The sequence below is a fragment of the Hermetia illucens genome, chromosome 4, assembly GCF_905115235.1.
Source record: "Hermetia illucens chromosome 4, iHerIll2.2.curated.20191125, whole genome shotgun sequence".
NCBI classification, from domain to species: Eukaryota; Metazoa; Arthropoda; class Insecta; order Diptera; family Stratiomyidae; genus Hermetia; species Hermetia illucens.
In genome coordinates, this window is record NC_051852.1 from 70,574,713 (window position 1) to 70,594,890 (window position 20,178).

The 20,178-nt window shown below is 45.0% G+C and overlaps 1 protein-coding gene across 1 annotated transcript in view; it reads left to right on the forward strand.

The window, feature by feature from the left end:
- Nucleotides 1-331: 331 nt before the first annotated feature.
- Nucleotides 332-20,178, forward strand: part of LOC119654683 (protein HID1) — a 32,361-nt gene continuing 12,514 nt past the window's right edge. Inside the window, exons 1-3 of the mRNA XM_038060192.1 lie at nt 332-519; nt 670-1,035; nt 1,089-1,339. Of these exons, the coding sequence (XP_037916120.1) occupies nt 454-519; nt 670-1,035; nt 1,089-1,339 (683 nt within the window). The 5' untranslated portion in view covers nt 332-453. The remainder of the gene's footprint in view (nt 520-669; nt 1,036-1,088; nt 1,340-20,178) is intronic.

Genomic DNA, 20,178 nt, shown 5'->3' on the forward strand with positions numbered 1-20,178 from the left:
TGTAAGACATATAAAAAACAATTACAAATATGTCAGAACATAGCTGTAGGAAAAATCTTTAATGTCCCGCATTGCATTAGAAACATAGATATACATCACGATTTAAGATTAGAACCTATAGATAAATTGTTAAGAAAAATTGACTCTCATAATAATAAAACCTTAAAAGTCAGAGCTTGTCTCGTGCGCATGCACGCACGTATTCATTGTACTTCAGATTTTAGTAAGTGAACATTCTTTTCTTGATACTGAAATTGGTGTTCGTCACATGCAGTCTAAATGCCACTTTACGTTTCTGACATTGTTAATTTTGGATGTGTAAGCAGATCTCTCAGCTAGCAGTCTGTGACGTTTAGTTGACGTTCAACTAGGTTTGGTTGGGTTGATTTCGCCGTTGATTATATTGCTGACTGAGTCGTCTAGATTTTCTGAGCTTGTGCCCTTTGTATCCTGATGGGGAATTCTGATTCAAAGTTAAATTTTCGGAAAGCTATTGTTCAATTAACTGCGAAGAATCAGGTACGGAATCCACCTACGCATTGGCCAAAAAGTCTTGAGGGATGAAAAACTCAATATGTTTGGCCGCATTGGGGGGATTTTGATCGATCAGAACATTTTCGACAAGAGTGCCTCGTTGTGAAGGATGACTATATTTAGCTTTGATTTCAGGTAATTGATGCAAAGGATGAGTCGTTCTGGAATCAGTTTTGGTCTGAGCATGGAACCAACCCTCAGGATGTGTTCGCATTGATTCCAGCGAATGAGATTCGGATGCTCCGTGATGAGAATCCTGGAAATTTGGCCACGTTATGTTACAAGGCTACAGAGAGGCTAGCGCATGCGGTTGACAACAGCTGCAGGACGCAAGCGGAGCAACAAGCTGTGTTGAACTGCGTTCGGCTTTTATCGAGGATTTTGCCGTATATTTTTGAAGAAGCTGAGTGGCGAAATTTTTTCTGGTCATCTTTGCCATCAGGAAACGAGAACGATGACTCGACCACTCCACTAGCGCAGAGCCTTTTGAATGCTATTTGCGTAAGTTCTGCACATTCTTCAGTGAACAGTAGGAATTCAAACATAATTTGTAGGACCTTTTGTTTTGTCCCGACTTCACGGTAGTTGCTACAAAGCGATCTGGGCCAGATAAGCCCGAGGAACTTGCAAATATAGACAGCTGCGAGTACATATGGGAAGCAGGTGTTGGATTTGCTCACTCGCCTCCCAAAAATGCGACGATGGAGCTGCGTAGAACTGAGTTATTAAAGCTGCTACTAACGTGCTTCAGTGAAACAATGTATAGAACGCCTAATATGAGCGAGGAGCCAAACAAGTGGATTGCGTGAGTAAATTATGAATTAGAAATAATGTTTTAAAGCCATCGGCGAAGAAGTAGGGTCTATCGCTTACTAAATATTCTACTTTTACTTTTTTTGAAGACTACCGTATGTTTCAGTACAATTTTTTTTCGCTCGAAGGTAATTTCTAAAACAAAGGCTTTCTGAGCCTACAAATTGAAAATCGACTTCATTAGCAACTGGGGAAGCATAATTTCTAACATGCTTTTTTATTTTTACTCTAATTCCCGAAATTCGACAAGTTCGGATGTTAAAGGATAATTGTTAAAATTAACTCAATTTCGAATTCACGGAAACGATTTCATCGGTACGAGCAATGTCACGTTACAGTGGCAAATTTTTCCTTCAGCGGCATCGGACAATCGAATTTGAAGTGGTATTCATTGAAAACCCGGCAACGACAAAGGAATAACGATTTGCGTATTTTGTCATGGAACGTGCGCTCCCTGTACAGAGATGAAGCTACTGAGCAGCTAGCCGATACCCTGTCCCAATATAGGGCTGATGTAACAGCGTTAGAGAAGATGGGTTGGACAGGGACCGGTTTCCTGGAGAAGAGTCGCTACACCATATATTATAGTGGCCATCCAGTAAACCATGTGCTCGGAGTAGGTTACTTAGTCAGCCAAAAAATGAAACTTGCTGTTATCGGCTTTGAAAACATAAGCGAACGGCTATGCACTTGCGCTTGCGAGGCAAGTTTAGAAATATAAGCCTCATTAACGTTCACGCCCCCACAGAGGATACTGCAGAGTCGGAGAAGTATACCTTTTACGAGGCAGTAGAACGAATCCTCGAAGCCTGCCCCAGATATGATATCAAAATCATACTTGGGGATTTTAACAGGCAAGTAGGGAAGGAGCCCCTATTCAGGCGATACGTTGGCTCCCATAGCTTACACCAAAATACAAATGATAACGGACTGCGGATTATTCAATTAGCAGTGTCACACGAAGTGTAAGTACCTGGTTTGCGCGGAAAGCGGTCCGCAAACATACATGGGCCTCTCCAGACGGGTTCCGAGCTCGAATAACAACACCACCTAGAATCCCCTCTGACAGTCAGGTGAGAGTTAACACTGAAGCTATCCACAACAAAGCCCTCCGCGACACCTATAAGACAGTCAACAGAGATCCTGGAGATGAAGCATCAACAAATGATCTTCACAACCACCTGAAAAACGTTATCATAAATACCGCCACAAACATAATTGGCCCCAGCAAAAGGAGTCGGAACAGCTGGTTTGACGATGAATCTAAGCTAACTACGGAAGAATGCCGCATATCGAGTAATATTGCATTCTCAAAAAACGCGGGCACGCGCAGAGACTTATCACGAACTCTGTCGAGTGGAGAAGCGATTTCACAGACTAAAAAGAAAGAGAGAACTAACAAGTGTGTGAAATAGAGAAGTACAGGGAGCAACCACATCAGGGGCGAAGTCTTACCAAAAAGTCAGCAGGATGTAGCCTTATACATCTCGATGCTCATCCTGCCGAGACAAAGAGGGAAATCTGATTTCCGACAGAATGGGCATATTGGAGCGATGGGTTGAGTACTTTGATGAGCTAATGAACAACTAGACCATCGGCGAGTTGGAGGTCCCGCCAACTGAAGACGGCGGACACATAGTGCCACCACCAAATATAGGAGAAACAGTCCGTGCAATTCATTGACTAAAAAATCATAAGTCACCAGGAGCCGATGGAATTAGTTAAATATAGGCGACCAGTTACACCAAGTGGTTCATCAACTTGTGCTCAAAGTATGGGACAGTGAATCAATGCTTGACGATTGGCAACTAGGTATTATCTCTCTCATACATAAAAAGGGAGATATCACACAGTGCAGCAATTATATAGGTATCACGTTACTGAGAACCATCTATAAGACATTCTCCGCTATCTTGCTAGGTCAGATAGCGCCACACGCCCAGAACATCATTGGCCCATACCGAAGAGGCTTTATTCCAGGCAAATCAGCAACAGATCAGATTTTCTCTCTGCGGCAAGCGATGGAAAAACTGTTGGAATATGGACACCAGTTGCACCATCTATTCATCGACTTTAAAGCCGCCTATGATAGCATCATCATCATCAACGGCGCAACAATCGGTATCCGGTCTAGGCCTGCCTTAATAAGGAACTCCAGACATCCCGGTTTTCCGCCGAGGCCCACCAATTCGATATCCCTAAAAGCTGTCTGGCGTCCTGACCCACGCCATCGCTCCATCTTAGGCAGGGTCTGCCTCGTCTTCTTTTTCTACCATAGATATTGCCCTTATAGACTTTCCGGGCGGGATCATCCTCATCCATACGGATTAACTGACCCGCCCACCGTAACCTATTGAGCCGGATTTTATCCACAACCGGACGGTCATGGTATCGCTCATAGATTTCGTCATTGTGTAGGCTACGGAATCGTCCATCCTCATGTAGGGGGCCAAAAATTCTTCGGAGCATTCTTCTCTCGAACGCGGCCAAAAACAGTCTTTGTAAGCTGAAATAGGCTCTGTTGGCTGACAACAACCGTGCGCGGATTTCATCATCGTAGTTGCTATCGGTTGTGATTTTCGACCATAGATAGGAGAAATTGTCAACGGTCTCAAAGTTGCATTCTCCTATCCTTATTCTTCTTCGTGTTTGACCAGTGCGGTTTGATGTTGTTGGTTGATTCGTCTTCGGTGCTGACGTTGCCACCATATATTTCGTCTTGCCTTCATTGATGTACAGCCCAAGATCTCGCGCCGCCTGCTCGATCTGGATGAAGGCAGTTTGTACATCTCGGGTCGTTCTTCCCATGATGTCGATATCGTCAGCATAGGCCAGTAGTTGGGTGGACTTGAAGAGGATCGTACCTTTTGCATTTACCTCGGCATCACGGATCACTTTCTCGAGGGCCAGGTTAAAGAGGACGCATGATAGCGCATCCCCTTGTCGTAGACCGTTGTTGATGTCGAATGGTCTTGAGAGTGATCCTGCTGCTTTTATCTGGCCTCGCACATTGGTCAGGGTCAGCCTGGTCAGTCTTATTAATTTCGTCGGGATACCGAATTCTCTCATGGCCGTGTACAGTTTTACCCTGGCTATGCTATCATAGGCGGCTTTAAAGTCGATGAACAGATGGTGCAACTGTTGTCCATATTCCAACAGTTTTTCCATCGCTTGCCGCAGAGAGAAAATCTGATCTGTTGCTGATTTGCCTGGAGTGAAGCCTCTTTGGTATAGGCCAATGATGTTCTGGGCGTATGGGGCTATCTGGCCAAGTAAGATAGTGGAGAATATCTTATAGATGGTACTCAGCAACGTAATACCTCTATAATTGCTGCACTGTGTGATATCTCCTTTTTTATGTATGAGACAGATAATGCCTCGTTGCCAATCGTCAGGCATTGATTCGCTGTCCCATACCTTGAGCACAAGTTGATGAACCACTTGGTGTAACTGGTCGCCTCCATATTTAACCAATTCGGCTGTAATTCCATCGGCTCCTGGCGACTAATGATTTTTTAGCCGATGAATTGCACGGACTGTTTCTCCTAAACTTGGTGGTGGCAGTATTTGTCCGTCGTCTTCAATTGGCGGGACCTCCAACTCGCCAATGTTCTGGTTGTTCAGTAGCTCATCAAAGTACTCAACCCATCGCTATAATATGCCCATTCTGTCGGAAATCAGATTTCCCTCTTTGTCTCGGCAGGATGAGCATCGAGGTGTATAAGGCTTCATGCTACTGACTTGTTGGTAAAACTTGCGCGCCTGGTGCGGTTGCTCCCTGTACTTTTCTAGTTCATAGACTTGTTGGCTCTCCCAGGCTTCCTTTTTCCGTCTGTGAAATCGCTTCTCCACTCGACAGAGTTCGTGATAAGTCTCTGCGCGTGCCCGCGTTCTTTGAGAATGCAACATTACTCGGTATGCGGCATTCTTCCGTTCCGTTGCTAGCTTACATTCATCGTCAAACTAGCCGTTCCGACTCCTTTTCGGCTGGGGCCAAGTATGTTTGTGGCCGTATCCATGATAACGTTCTTCAGGTGATTGTGAAGATCATTTGTTGATGCTTGATCTCCAGGTCCTCTATTGACTGCGGTTATTGCGGCATCCATTTCCCTCGCCTGATTGTCAGAGGAGATTGTAGGTGGTATTGTTATTCGAGCTCGGAGCACCATGCCAACGAGATAGTGATCCGAGTCTATATTGGCCCCCCTATATGTTCTGACATTCATCAAGGCTGAGAGGTGGCGGCGTTCTGTCAACACGTGGTCAATTTGGTTGAAAGTGGTCCCGTCTGGAGAGGCCCACGTATGTTCGTGCACAGCACAGCCCATAAGCTGTGAGAGCTCGTTTCATCTTTACCTCTACATGTTTGTTCCAAAGAAGTTTTTTATCTAGAGTGACCGCCAGATATTTCACTTCTTCGGAGAGTTGAAGGGTAGTACCCCTCATCTCAGGGAGGCAAAGTCCATCCAGTTTTCTCCTTTTTGTGAATAAAACCCTTGTGGTTTTATTTGGATTAACTGACAAACCATGTCTAAGGCACCAGCTGTCTATCAAATCAACGGCACGCTGTATATCCCTACACACCGTTCCAAGATCCCGATCAACAGCAAGTACAGCCACGTCATCAGCATAAGCGTGAGCGTGTATTGGCAAATTTTGCAGTTCGCATAGCAGTGAGTCGATCAGCATACTCCACAGAAGCGGCGAAAGCACACCTCCTTGGGGGCAGCCCGTCGTCGCTTCTGTAGTCAGGTAGCGATCGACCCCTACCTCAGCGCACAAAAATCTTTGCGTTAGCATAGCATGGATCCACTTAATTAAAGCATCATCAACACCATGCGCTCTGGCCGCATCACAAAGTTTTTGAAAAGGCGCACAGTCAAAAGCCCCTTCAATGTCCACCAACACCCCCATCGCGTACTCACCATTCAAAGTTGCATGCTCTATCTTTGTGACCAAAGAATGAAGAGCAGACTCACAGGACTTTCCACGTTGGTAAGCATGTTGGTTTTCACTAAGTGGGTGTGACCTAAGTGCGTTTCCACGAATGTGACGCTCCACCAGTCTCTCCAAACCTTTCAGCAAGAATGAAGTCAAGCTGATTTGTCTGAAGTTCTTTGGATTAAAATAGTCATCTTTCCCAGGTTTCGGTATGAAAACTACCTTAACCTGTTGCCAAGAAGAAGGCACGTAGCTCAGAGCAAGACATTCTCGAAAAATATTTCTTAGAGGTCGCTCTTATTGCTCCATACCCTCCTTTAGCATTGCCGGATAGATGCCATCCATGCCAGGTGCTTTGAAATGTTCAAAGGACAGTATGGCAGCTCTCACCTTTTCATGGGTAACAACCGCTTTCGCATTGTTCCAGTTCCCCTTGCAACGCTTGCGTGTTGAAGGGGTTACAAGAACCGTCAACTCTCCCCCTACCACTTCTCTCACCCGTTCTCCCGGGGGGTGTACTTCCAGGAGGGTCTGCACTGAGTCCAGTCTGGAGCTCGTGAAAGTACCGTCGGGTTTTCTAAGAGAATCCAACTTGGCCGACTCATCCCTTTTGAGGACTCTGCACAGCCTTGAAGTCTCCCTTTCGCCTTGCAGTTCCTCACAGTACGTTCTAAAGGAGTCTCGTTTCGAGCACCTCACGAGCCTCTTATATTCATGTTGTGAGTTCCTGAAATTTAACCAGTCTTCGTCCTTGTTACTTTTGCAAGCACGATTTAGAAGTCGCCTGGTTGATTTCCTGAGTTTTTGCAGTTCTCGGTTCCACCAAGGAACCGTTTTACCGCTTTGGCCTCGGGAAATAGGACAAGCCTCTTCATAGCACTCTAAAAGTGTGCCGTTCAGAGTTTTCAATTCATCTTCCAGCACCAAAGGTGTCCTTAGTCGCCTAGGGAACTGTACTTTATTGCCAAGAAGTTCATTGAACTTTGTCCAATCCGTTTTTCTAGGGTTCCGTCTTTGTACTGCAGACTGTTCGCCCGCAATAGTCAGATTGAATTCTAGATATCGGTGATCTGACAGTGAGACCTCGTCTAGCACTCGCCAGTGTGTAATCAACTACACGAACGTAGGGGCGCACCCTACGTTTGCAGCCATAAGACCAGCTGAAGTGATGAAATCAAATAGCTTCTCTCCTCTTGGATTGCATTTGCTACTGCCCCAACAAATATGTTGAGCATTCGCATCGCAACCTATTAAGAGTTCGAGACCACTTGATTCCGCATACGCCACCAGATCCCTAAGTTCTTTGCGGATACAAAGAATCATAGGGTAAATAAGCGGAGGCAACTATGATGTTTTTCCTCTCGCCATTTATTTGGTATTGTATGATGACCGTAGCTAAGTCCTGGGAACAATATTGTCTCAGCATAGTTGCCTCTAACCGTCTTGACATCTGGACGCAAGCTCTCGGTCTTATGGATCTTTCGTCGTAGAAGATCCTAGCCCCCTTTACTGATCCAATGCCACAGATTCTGTTAAATCGAACCCACGGTTCTTGCACCAGAAAGATATAGGGGAAATCCTGCAGCTTTGTCATTCTCGCTGCCAACAGGTAGGAGGGAGCTTTGGCATGCTGCAGGTTGATTTGACCAATCTTTATGTTTTTCGACATAAACTTAGTCTATTGTCGCTGACAGAAGAGTCTGGTGCGTCCAATGTGAATCTTACCGGGGTTTCCAGTTTATCTCCACCTTCCGCCGGAGATTCCGCTTCCTTGTGTCCGATTTCTCTGGGCGTTACCGCGCCTAGTGGTACAGCCACGTGCTTCATCTTCCTTCGCAGTGCTCTCTTCTGCCGTCGGCTTCGGGCCTTTCCAGGTTCACGGTGTCCGGATCGCTTAGATCCATTTCCACACACCGGCGTTAAACCAGTAGCGTCCACGTCACCAGCTTCCCGTTCTTCCGCTCTTCCTGGTAAGGATGAAGGAGAAGGTTCTGACAGGCAGAATTCAGCCGTAGTCGGATTTCCAGTTTCTCCCAATTTGAAAGTTTCCGTACTTTCCTTTCTGGCTAACTTCGCCGTAGGCACCAAGTGCAAACTTTCCACTGAGTCGGAAAGCATGCCTTCTACAGATTGATCTGTAGGCGAGTATGAATGTGGTGAGGCCTCCAAAATCCGCGCCTCGGCCGCGTCATGATTACTCACGGTCGCGGGTGGATTCGAAGTCTGTGACTTCTTACCACTTGGAGAGTTTAAATCCATCGTTTCCATATTTATATTTTTGGACACCCTTAGTGTAGTAGTAAACTACTACAGGCTCCCCCACCACGACAAGGTGGTGTCCGAGGGGGAGCTATGATAGCATAGTCAGGGTAAAACTGTACACGACCATGAGAGAATTCGGTATCCCGACGAAATTGATAAGACTGACTGGGCTGACCCTGACCAATGTGCGAGGCCAGATAAAAGCAGCAATGCAAGAGGTACGATCCTCTTTAAGTCCACCCAACTACTGGCTTATGCTGACGATATCGACATCATGGGAAGAACCACCCGAGACAACCATGACCGTCCGATTGTGGATAAAATCCGGCTCAATAGGTTACGGTGGGCGGTTCACTTAATCCGTATGGATGAGGATGATCCCACCCGGAAAGTCTATAAGGGCAATATCTATGGTAGAAAAAGAAGCCGAGGCAGACCCTGCCTAAGATGAAGCGGTGGCGTAGGTCACGACGACAGACAGCTTTTAGGGATATCGAATGGGTGGACCTCGGCGCAAAACCGGGATGTCTGGAGTTCCTTATTAAGGCAGGCCTAGACCTGATACCGGTTGTTGCGCCGTTGATGATGATGATGATGATAGCCGCATAATTTGTTTAGTTCTACCAATTCAACTCACTTTCTATATTAGATGATTTGTTCCATTTGGATTTGTTATGTCAATTTTTGACATTAAAGTGTGATTTTGAAAATCGGGAAAGATGGGCATATATGGATTCAGTCAAAGAAAAAAGTGCAATTTTGTGATTGGATGCATGTAATTCTATGATCGAAGAAAATTGAAAAGTCTTAAGAGCGAATCAGTTCTATATAGATATTTTTTTACGTCTTGAGACCAAATTGAAAATTGGCAAGTGTGGGTTTTTAAGGTATACTAATAAGACTAAGATGGCTAAGATTTCAAATCGATCGTTTATCGAACATAAAAAGGAGGGAGTGTGATTTGATTATACTCTTTGATTCATAGGTGGAATAAACGGTGTGAACTTAGTTTTGCATTTGTCGAATTCGCACAGTCGGCACTCAGGGAACAGTTTATGACGGTCGGCGTAAGCCGATAGTATTACAGCCAAACTGATGAATGTGAAAGCGACCAACTACATCGTGCAGTTCATCAAATTATGCTCATGGTTTGGGACAGCAGATTAATGGATGATGGGTAACGAAGCAACATCTGTTCCTTATATAAGAAAAGAGGTACATCTAGTAGTTAGGTGTTTCAAACCTCTCTCTTCTGTCTGTGACGTCGCCTCTCTGTTTGACGGAGTTCGTGATGAGTCTCTGTACGTTCTTTGAGGTTGCTGAATTGCCCTCTATGCAGTATTCTTCCGTTCCTTTGATAGGTTACAATCTTCATAAAACCAGTGATTCCGACCCTCATTGAGATTGGGTCAAATATGTTTCTGACCGTACCAATGATAATACTCTTCAAGTGGTCGTAAAGGTTAGTTGTGGATTTCAGAGTTATCTTCAGTGTTCAGTCTCATCTGACTGTCAGAGGGCATTTGATGTGGTAAGGTTGCGCCAACTCGGAGCCCCATGCCAACGAGATAGGCATCCGAGTCAATATTAGTTCCCATATATTTTGTGTAATTCATGAAAGTTGAAAGGTTGCGGTCTTGGTTTGTCTGTGGATTTCAAACTGCGAAAACTGGGTACTTCTAACGGCAGTTTCATACGGCATTATTAATAGTATGATACGCAATTCGTTGCTAACGGTACAATAGACTCTCCGCGTTGGAAAATGACTATAAGTTTTTTACTCCGAAGTAGTAGTTTCACCTGCCATACTACCATATCCGTTAAAAAACCAATTCCAAACCCTCATTTGTTAATTCTAAAATTTTAAAAATCGAATTCTCACAGGGTGGAAAAGAAAACGCGGTGACGTCATCGAGCGAGCAATTTAAATCTTATCTACGTGAAGGCATCCGGCTTAATGTTTATTACTTGTTACTTTTCAAGTAATCAGTTAGTTCTTAATAGAAAATTTAGAAATGTGTGACTGGACAATCCTTCAAGTTACTTTATTTTTCGACAGTAATGGTAACAAGCTATATAGCAAATTCTGACATCTTTACCTGTCGTACGTTTCTGAAAGATTCAGCGGAATCTCTCCTTTCTCTTATTATTATTCTGTTAAGGGAAAGTCGCACCGCGTCCTTGAAGAACTATTGTGCCCCTTTTACTGGTTATAGTGTACCTGTTGATCATAATATCTCAAGCAGGCCAGTAACCGTTAGGAACTTTAGTATGTTCCCCACTTCCAGAAGTTTCAGCTTTGCAATTGAATAATAGTGACACATAGTTGTAAGGCAATCGTATATTATCAATTAAGATTGGAGTTAAAGTTTAAAAAATGTTAACTTACATTGAAATGTTCCTCACACTTTAAACCTGACTCCCAAGAAACTGGATTCTGTCGGACGATGGCACTTCTTCCGAAAATCTTCTTTCGGAACAGTCAAAAAAGCTTTGTGCGGGGTTTTTGTGGAGTTATTTGTGGAACAAGGCACGAAACAATATTTCATCGTCCTCCTTAGCATTTCACGCGGGAAATTAACTGACAATTTTATATTTCTTTGAGTAACTGCCAGTTGCCGGGCAACTGAAGTTTCTTGGCTCGAGTTGTGACGTCACAAAACACGGCGCGGTCTTTTCAGTCTATTTAAGTTTGGTTGAAATTTAAAATGCTGATAATTTTAGAAAAAGTTTGTTTTTCAAAAATGGTCTTTGAGAGTGTTGTTAAATTGCAGCGTAGAAGTAATTTCCGTTATTAGTGAATATAAGATGGGGAGTCTTTTATAGCAGCTATGCACGCCATTATAATTCTGATTACATATCTGGTTCAGATTTCGAGGAATAAGGTCAAATAGGGTCGTGCTTCGAAAGTGCAAAGTGCATAAAAGCCCGCATATATTTTCAAAACCAATTTAGCTGAATACGAAATCTACTCCAAGCGCAAGTAATTTAACTCAGCACACGATTTTCTCTAGCACTAGCCGCAAAGCATGCCAGACGAGTTAATGTAGCACATGGTTAAACACCTTCTTTAAACGCGCAAGACATAGGGGGGTCATCCCATGTGTCGGATCCGAGGAATCATTTTTTTGCATCAAATGTATTCAAATATAGTGTAGAATATTTGGGCAATGTGATGTTTCGATATTCGGAGTTGTTCAGAAATTACAGTGTTAAAGAGGTGAAGTCTCATATGTCTGGTTTATGTTGATCGCAGTAATGAAACGCGAATTTCCCGGTCCGAACGACGTTTGAATGACTGCGCTAGAAGAACAAGAATTGAAACCAAGGCTTCATATGTGCTTTTTTTAAGAAACCGAAGATTTATGGACTATGTATAGCAGATTAATGATCAATTAAAATTTTCATAGTTAATAATCGGCCAAAGCGAGTTTCTCGCGCCAAAAACGGGACAAATTGTGCCAACTGGTCCTCCAGGTTGGGTAGGGCTGACAACTCTATACGGAAAACCAAACCTAAAAACTGAAACCTGCTGTTATTGGCTTTGAAAATATTAGCGAAAGGCTCCGCACTCTGCGTTTGCGAGGAAAATTTGGAATTATAAGCCCCATAAACGTTCACGCTCCTACAAAGGAGACTGCAGAGTTGGAGAAGGGTACTTTCTACGAGGCGGTTGAGCGGACCCTCGAAGCCTGTCTCAAGCATGATATCAAAATCATACTTGGAGATTTTAACAGTCAAGTAGGAGCGGAACCCGTATTCAGGATATACGTTTGTTCCCATAGCTTACATAAAAATACAAATGATAAGGAATGCAGATTATTCAATGAGCAGTATCGCACGTAGTGGTTTGTGGATGTACCTGGTTAGCGCAGAAAGCAGTCCACAAACAGACGGGACCACTTTCAACCAAATTGACCATAAGTCGCCAGGAGCCAATGGAAATACAATAGAATTGCTTAAATATGGAGGTTCGAGGCCAGATAAAAGCAACCATTCAACACCAACAATGGTTTAAGACAAGGGGATGCCCTATCATGCGTCCTCTTCAACCTGGCGCTGGAGAAAGGGATGAGCAATGGAGATGTAAATGCGAGAGGCACCATCCTCTTCAGGTCCATCCCTTATCTAGGGTCGAAAATCACAACCGATAACAGCTATGACGATGAAATTCGAGCCCGCTTGTTGGCTGCCAACAGAGTGTATTTTCATCATCATCATCAACGGTGTAACAACCGGTATCCGGTCTAGGCCTGCCTTAATAAGGAACTCCAGACATCCCGGTTTTGCGCCGAGGTCCACCAATTCGATATCCCTAAAAGCTGTCTGGCGTCCTGGCCTACACCATCGCTCCATCTTAGGCAGGGTCTGCCTCGTCTTCTTTTTCTACCATAGATATTGCCCTTATAGACTTTCCGGGTGGGATCATCCTCATCCATACGGATTAAGTGGCCCGCCCACCGTAACCTACTGAGCCGGATTTTATCCACAACCGGACGGTCATGGTAACGCTCATAGATTTCGTCATTGTGTAGGCTACGGAATCGTCCATCCTCATGTTGGGGGCCAAAAATTCTTCAGAGGATTCTTCTCTCGAACGCGATCAAGAGTTCGCAATTTTTCTTGCTAAGAACCCAAGTTTCCGAGGAATACATGAGGACTGGCAAGATCATAATCTTGTACAGTAAGAGCTTTGACCCTATGGTGAGACGTTTCGAGCGGAACAGTTTTTGTAAGTTGAAATAGGCTCTGTTGGCTGACAACAACTGTGCGCGGATTTCATCATTGTAGCTGTTATTGGTTGTGAATTTCGACCCTAGATAGAAGAAATTATCAACGGTCTCAAAGTTGTATTCTCCTATCCTTATTCTTCCTGTTTGACCAGTGCGGTTTGATGTTGTTGGTTGGTTCGTCTTCGGTGCTGACGTTGCCACCATATATTTTGTCTTGCCGTCATTGATGTGCAGCTCAGGAACTCGCGCCGCCTGCTCGCTCTGGATGAAGGCAGTTTGTACATCTCGGGTCGTTCTTCCCATGATGTCGATATCGTCAGCATAAGCCAGTAGTTGGGTGGACTTAAAGAGGATCGTACCTCTTGCGGCCCCTTGTCGTAGACCGTTGTTGATGTCGAATGGTCTTGAGAGTGATCCTGCTGCTTTTATCTGGCCTCGCACATTGGTCAGGGTCAGTCTAGTCAGTCTTATTAGTTTCGTCGGGATACCGAATTCTCTCATGGCCGTGTACAGTTTTACCCTGGCTATGCTATCATAGGCGGCTTTGAACTCGATGAATAGATGGTGCAATTGTTGTCCATATTCCAACAGTTTTTTCATCGCTTGCCGCAGAGAGAAAATCTGATCTGTTGCTGACTTGGCTGGAGTGAAGCCTCTTTGGTATGGGCCAATGATCTTCGGTGCGTATGGGGCTATCCGGTCTAGCAAGATAGCGGAGAATATCTTATAGATGGTACTCAGCAACGTGATACCTCTATAATTGCTGCACTGTGTGATATCTCCCTTTTTATGTATGTATGAGACACATAATGCCTCGTTGCCAATCGTCAGGCATTGATTCGCTGTCCCATACCTTGAGCACAAGTTGATGAACCACTTGGTGTAACTGGTCGCCTCCACATTTAACCAATTCGGCTGCAATTCCATCGGCTCCTGGCGACTTATGATTTTTAAGCCGATGAATTGCACTGTTTCTCCTAAACTTGGTGGTGGCAGTATTTGTCCGTCGTCTTCAGTTGGCGGGACCTCCAACTCGCCGATGTTCTAGTTGTTCAGTAGCTCATCAAAGTACTCAACCCATCGCTCCAATATGCCCATTCTGTCGGAAATCAGATTTCCCTCTTTGTCTCGGCAGGATGAGCATCGAGGTGTATAAGGCTTCATCCTGCTGACTTATTGGTAAAATTTCCGCGCCAGGTGCGGTTGCTCCCTGTATTTTTCTAGTTCACAGACTTGCTTGCTAGCTTACGTTCATCGTCAAACCAGCCGTTCCGACTCCTTTTGCGACTGGGGCCAATTATGTTTGTGGCGGTATTTATGATAACGATTTTCAGGTGGTTGTGAAGATCATTTGTTGATGCTTCATCTCCAGGTCCTCTGTTGACTGCAGTTATTGCGGCATCCATTTCCCTCTTATAGGTGTCACGGAGAGCTGTGTTATGGATGGCTTCATTGTTAACTCTCACCTGATTGTCAGAGGGGATTCTAGGTGGTATTTTTATTCGAGCTCGGAGCACCATGCCAACGAGATAGTGATCCGAGTCTATATCGGCCCCCCTATATGTTCTGACATTCATCAATTCTGAGAGGTGGCGGCGTTCGATCAACACGTGGTCAATTTGGTTGAAAGTGGTCCCGTCTGGAGAGGCCCACGTATGTTTGTGGACCGCTTTCCGCGCAAACCAGGTACTTCCAACAACCATTTCGTGTGACCCTGCTAATTGAATAATCCGCAGTCCGTTAACATTTATATTTTGGTGTAAGCTATGGGAACCAACGTATCGCCTGAATACGGGCACCTTCCCTACTTGGCTGTTAAAATCCCCAAGTATGACTTTGATATTATATCTGGGACAGGCTTCGAGGGTTCGTTCTACTGCCTCGTAGAAGGTATCCTTCTCCGACTCTGCAGTCTCCTCTGTAGGGGCGTGAACGTTAATGGGGCTTATATTTCTAAACTTGCCGCGCAAGCGCAAGTGCATAGCCGTTCGCTTATGTTTTTAAAGCCGATTACAGCAGGTTTCATTTTTTGGCTGACTAAGAAACCTACTCCGAGCACATGGTTTACTGGATGGCCACTATAATATATGGTGTAGCGGCTGTTCTCCAGGAAACCGGTCCCTGTCCAACGCATCTCCTGTAACGCTGTTACATCAGCCCTATATTGGGACAGGGTATCAGCTAGTTGCTTATCAGCTTCATCTCTGTACAGGGAGCGTACGTTCCATGAGAAAATACGCAAATCCTCATTCCGTTGTCGTTGCCGGGTTAGTCGTTGTATAATCCGTCCAGTCCGAGGCTCCTGTTGTGGCTTCGTAACAAGTTGTTTTCCGTGTAGGGTTGTCAGCCCTACGCAACCCCCAACCTGGAGGACCAGTTGGTACAATTTGTCCCGTTTTTAGGCGCGGGAGACTCGCCTTCATCCTTCTCCGTCTGCAGTTTTTCGTTAAGAAGGAGCTCCCAGCGGTCACCACGTGGAGGTGGAGATAGGGTTTGGTAGTAGAGCTGCTGATGTTGGTTCAGCAGGCATTTCCCAGGTTTTATGCTCCATCGTGGTTACCAATCCACGTTTCGCACTGGGACCTATACTACCCTTTGACCACTCTAGTTTAGTTTACAAAAACTGTTTCGCTCGAAGCGTCTCACCATAGGGTCAAAGCTTTTACTATACAAGACTATGATCTTGCCAGTCCTGTCCTTATGTATTCCTCGGAGACCTGGGTTCTTAGCAAAAAAAACTGCGAACTCTTGGCCGCGTTCGAGAGAAGAATCCTCCCAAGAATACATGAGGATGGATGATACCGAAGCTTACATAACGACGAAATCTATGAACGATACCACGACCGTCAGGTTATGGGGCTCAACAGGTTGCGGTGGATGGATCACCTAATTCGTGTGGATGAGGATAATCCTGGCCGGAAAGTCTGTATGGGCAATATTTATGGTAGAAAAAGAAGACGAGGCAGACCCTGCTTGAGATGGAGCGATGGCGTAGGTCAGGACGCTAGACAACTTGTAGGGATATCGAATTGGTGGAACTCGGCGCAAAACCGGGATGTCTGGAGTACCTTATTAAGGCAGGCCTAGACTGGATACCCGTTGTTGCTCTGTTGACGATGGTTAATAACCGCATTCTAATTTTTAAATGGGGTTTTCTTGAAGCGGCATGTTGAAAATCGGCTCGGTCAAGATTTAACCAACGAAATTCTTTGAAATTTTCACCACTTATACAACACATATTTCTACGGTTCGCAAAGTAGGATAGTTGCGATTCATCGGACCGTTTTTAAGGTTTCGTTTTACTAACAAAACCTTAAAAACGGTCCGATTAAAATCGGGTCAATGTCTGTCTGTCGGTCGCACGCACTTTTCTCAGAAACGGCTATACCGATTGACACGAAATTGGGTAAGAAGGAGGGAACTGTGGACGCCCAGACATGCAGTGAGTGATATCCTTCTACGTTGAGATTTAGGGGGGGGGGGGGGGTGTGTAAAAATTTGTTTTCACCGAATTGACCGTATTTGGGGGTATCTAATGAAAGGTTTCGATTAGCACTTTTCGAAGCCAGAATTAGTTTTAAGATTTGTTAGAAAGACGGGGAGTGGGAGAGGTGGAAAGTGAAGACTTTTTTAACGGACCCATTCTCAGAAACTACCCAAACGAAAAATCTGAAAAAAAATCATGAAGCTACCTCTATATGGTGTCCAGGCCTCAAAATACTCTCCATATCGATATCCGTCAAAATTGAGTTACTTATAGTATATTACCATATTTTTGGGGAAATTGAGTAAAACCGGGGGTTTATCCCAGAATTATAAAAGTTGATAGTAGTATAAAATGTAATATGAAGCATATTATCCCCAAGTTTGATCAAAATCATACTATTAGCAAGAAAGTTGCAGTAGCTCAAAGTTGACTTTACCGTGTAAATTTACTGAAACTAAATATCAATATCACACTAAAATGGGTAGTCAGACATGCTAAATTCATATGCATAACGGACTACGTACAAATGGGATAGTTCTACACTCAAATATGCTGACAGAAGAAGTAAGCCCAGCTTTGGACTTGTTTGTACATTAAAGCAGGCGGGAGGAAATACCAAAATTCACAGAAAAAAGTTTAGCAAGGCGCCAAAAATGTACCTTTGTGGTTTTTTTAATAATCTTAGTTTCAGAACCGTAGTGTAGTCCATACCTTAAAATGCCAGTCGTTTTTTAAGGTTTTGTGTGAAACACCTTATTAGAATCGAGTCGATGTCTGTTTGTCTGTCTGTCACCTCCGATTTATTCGGAAACTGTTCCGCCCTTTTCTACATACAGCAAGTGGCGCCTTTTTGTGCTAAGTTTAAGGGAGGAAGCGGGGGAGGGGGCTCACCATACACCTGAATGGGTGAAACATAGGGGAGTGAGGGCTTAAAGTATGACAGTCAAAAAGTGTAACAGGTCTCGTTCTCTGAACCTAGCCAACCGAAAAATCTGAAAAAGTCACAGTGGTGTATTTAGACGAAATCTAGCCTCTCCGTTCCGATATCTGCACAAATAAAGTTAATAATAGTATATTACCCTCTTTTTTCAAATTTTCCCGGAAACCTCCCAAAAATTCATGCTAGAACATAAGCCATAACTTTGGGAAGTTTGAAGGAAATCCAACTATTATCAACAAAGTTACAGAAGGTGAAACTTCTACATTTTATGTGCATTCTAGAACGTGTATGACGTCATCATAACATATCAATTCGTCAATACTACAACAAAATTAGCTCATATGAATGGGAGGAGGGAAAGATTTCGTTTTAGTTTTTTAATCAATTATATATCAATATCAATTACTCCAGACAGACATATATTTATGGATTTGGGGGATAGTGTAAGCCGTATCAGGCGAACGCAGAGAGGGGATCTGATGCTGGAATTAAGTAGATCCGCCGACAAGTCGGCCGATAACTTCCGCGGCAAGGTGGAACAGGTACTAGGAGAGGAAGGTGAGGTAAGAGTTCGGAAGCAGGAGATAGTGGTTGAATGTAAGGATCTAGATGAGGTCACCTTAGGGGAAGACATCTTTGTTGCGTTAAAGCAACAGTTCAACCTTAGCGATATAGACCAGAGTGCCCTAAAGGACGAAGAAGGCATATGGCGGCACACAGACCGCTATTATTAGTTTGCCGGCGGAATCAGCTATCAATCAACCTAGATTACCGCGGGCAAGGTAAGAATAGGTCGGGTTGTGTGCAGGCTCAGGGAGCAAATATCTCTAAAGAGATGCTTCATATGCCTCGATTTCGGCCATTTTGCGGCGGCATGCACTAGCCAGCATGATAGGTCGAGAAGTTGCAGGAAGTGTGGGGAAGAGGGCCACCTCATCACAGATTGCACCGGAGTTCCACGGTGTATACTGTGTAGTGGGAAAGAGGGCGTGGACGACCGGCATGTTGCGGGAAGCAGCAGATGTCCGGTTATAGATGAGATTGATACAAATCATCTGAATCACTGTGAGGAAGCTCAGGACCTGCTCTCGCAAACCATTCGAGAGTTGAATGTGGATGTCGCGATAATTTGCGAGCCGTACAGAAACCACGGCAATGCGACTTGGGCGGTGGATCCGTCTGGCAACGCCGTAATCTGGGCGTGCGGAAGACAGGTGCCCTTAGCACAATATGAGGAGATGTTGGTGTTGGCTGGTAGAGACCGCAGCCTTAAAACCATTGCGGGCGATTTCAACGCATGGGCCCTGGAGTGGAGACATTCCTGGCGGCATTGGAGGGAGCCCATGATCCGGATGGAACAGCGGTGGAAAGGGTCACACAGCTGTCTCAGCGTGTAACCGAAGCATGCGACGTTACGATGCCACGACGACGTTTGCCAAACTATTGGTGGAACAAGGAGATCGCTGCCTTGAGATCTTCTTGTATCCGAGCGAGGAGACTTTCCCACAGGACAAGGGGAAGGTCGGAGCACCAGGAGCGTGAGGAGGAATACAGGGATCTGCGAAGCAATCTTAAGAAGGCCATATGGAGAAGCAAGCAAGAATGCTACCAGAAATTCTGCATGGAGGCTAATACGAATCCGTGGAGTACAGTCTAACAAGTTGTAATGAACAAGATCTGCGACCAAAAATCACCTCAAGTGGCATGCCCACGGCTCTTGTTGCAAATAATTACAACTTTTTTCCCGTACCACGAGCAGGATGAAAGGGAACCCCAACTGGCAGCTCAGCAGGGCGTCTTCTCTATCCCTGGTGTTAAAGAAGAGGAACTTCGGAAAATCTGCAGGGCTTCGGGATTGGACGGAATTCCGAAGAAGGCTCTGAAGGTGGCGGTCAAGGCCAGGTAGTTCGCAAGCACATTCGAATCGTGCATGGGGGAAGGAATATTTCCCGCCCAGTGGAAGAGGCAGAAGCTGGTGTTGCTACCGAAGCCCCAAAAACCACCCGGTGTACCCTCTTCATATCGCCCTATTTCTCTCTTAGACACCATGGGGAAGATGTTGGAGAGGGTGTTATACAACAGGCTGCTCCTGTTCATCGAGCTTGCGGGTGGTCTTTCAGAGCGGCAATATGGGTTTCGGCGAGCCCGTTCTACGGTCGATGCAGTAGCAAAGGTCGTGGAACTGCCTCGAAATGCAATCGCCATGAGCAAATGCTGTGCTCTGGTGACGCTGGACGTCAAAAAAGCTTTTAACTCAGCCAACTGGGGCTGGATTAAAGATGCTTTGGCCAAATTGGGTGTTCCTAGCTACTCGGCTCATCGAGAGTTAGCTTTCGGACAGACTTCTCTGGTACGAGACGGACGACGGGCCGAAGGAGTACATTGCGACAGCAGGTGTGCTTCAAGGTTTTGTATTGGGACCACTGCTGTGGAACATAATGTACGACGGACGCTTGGCCTACGCGTGC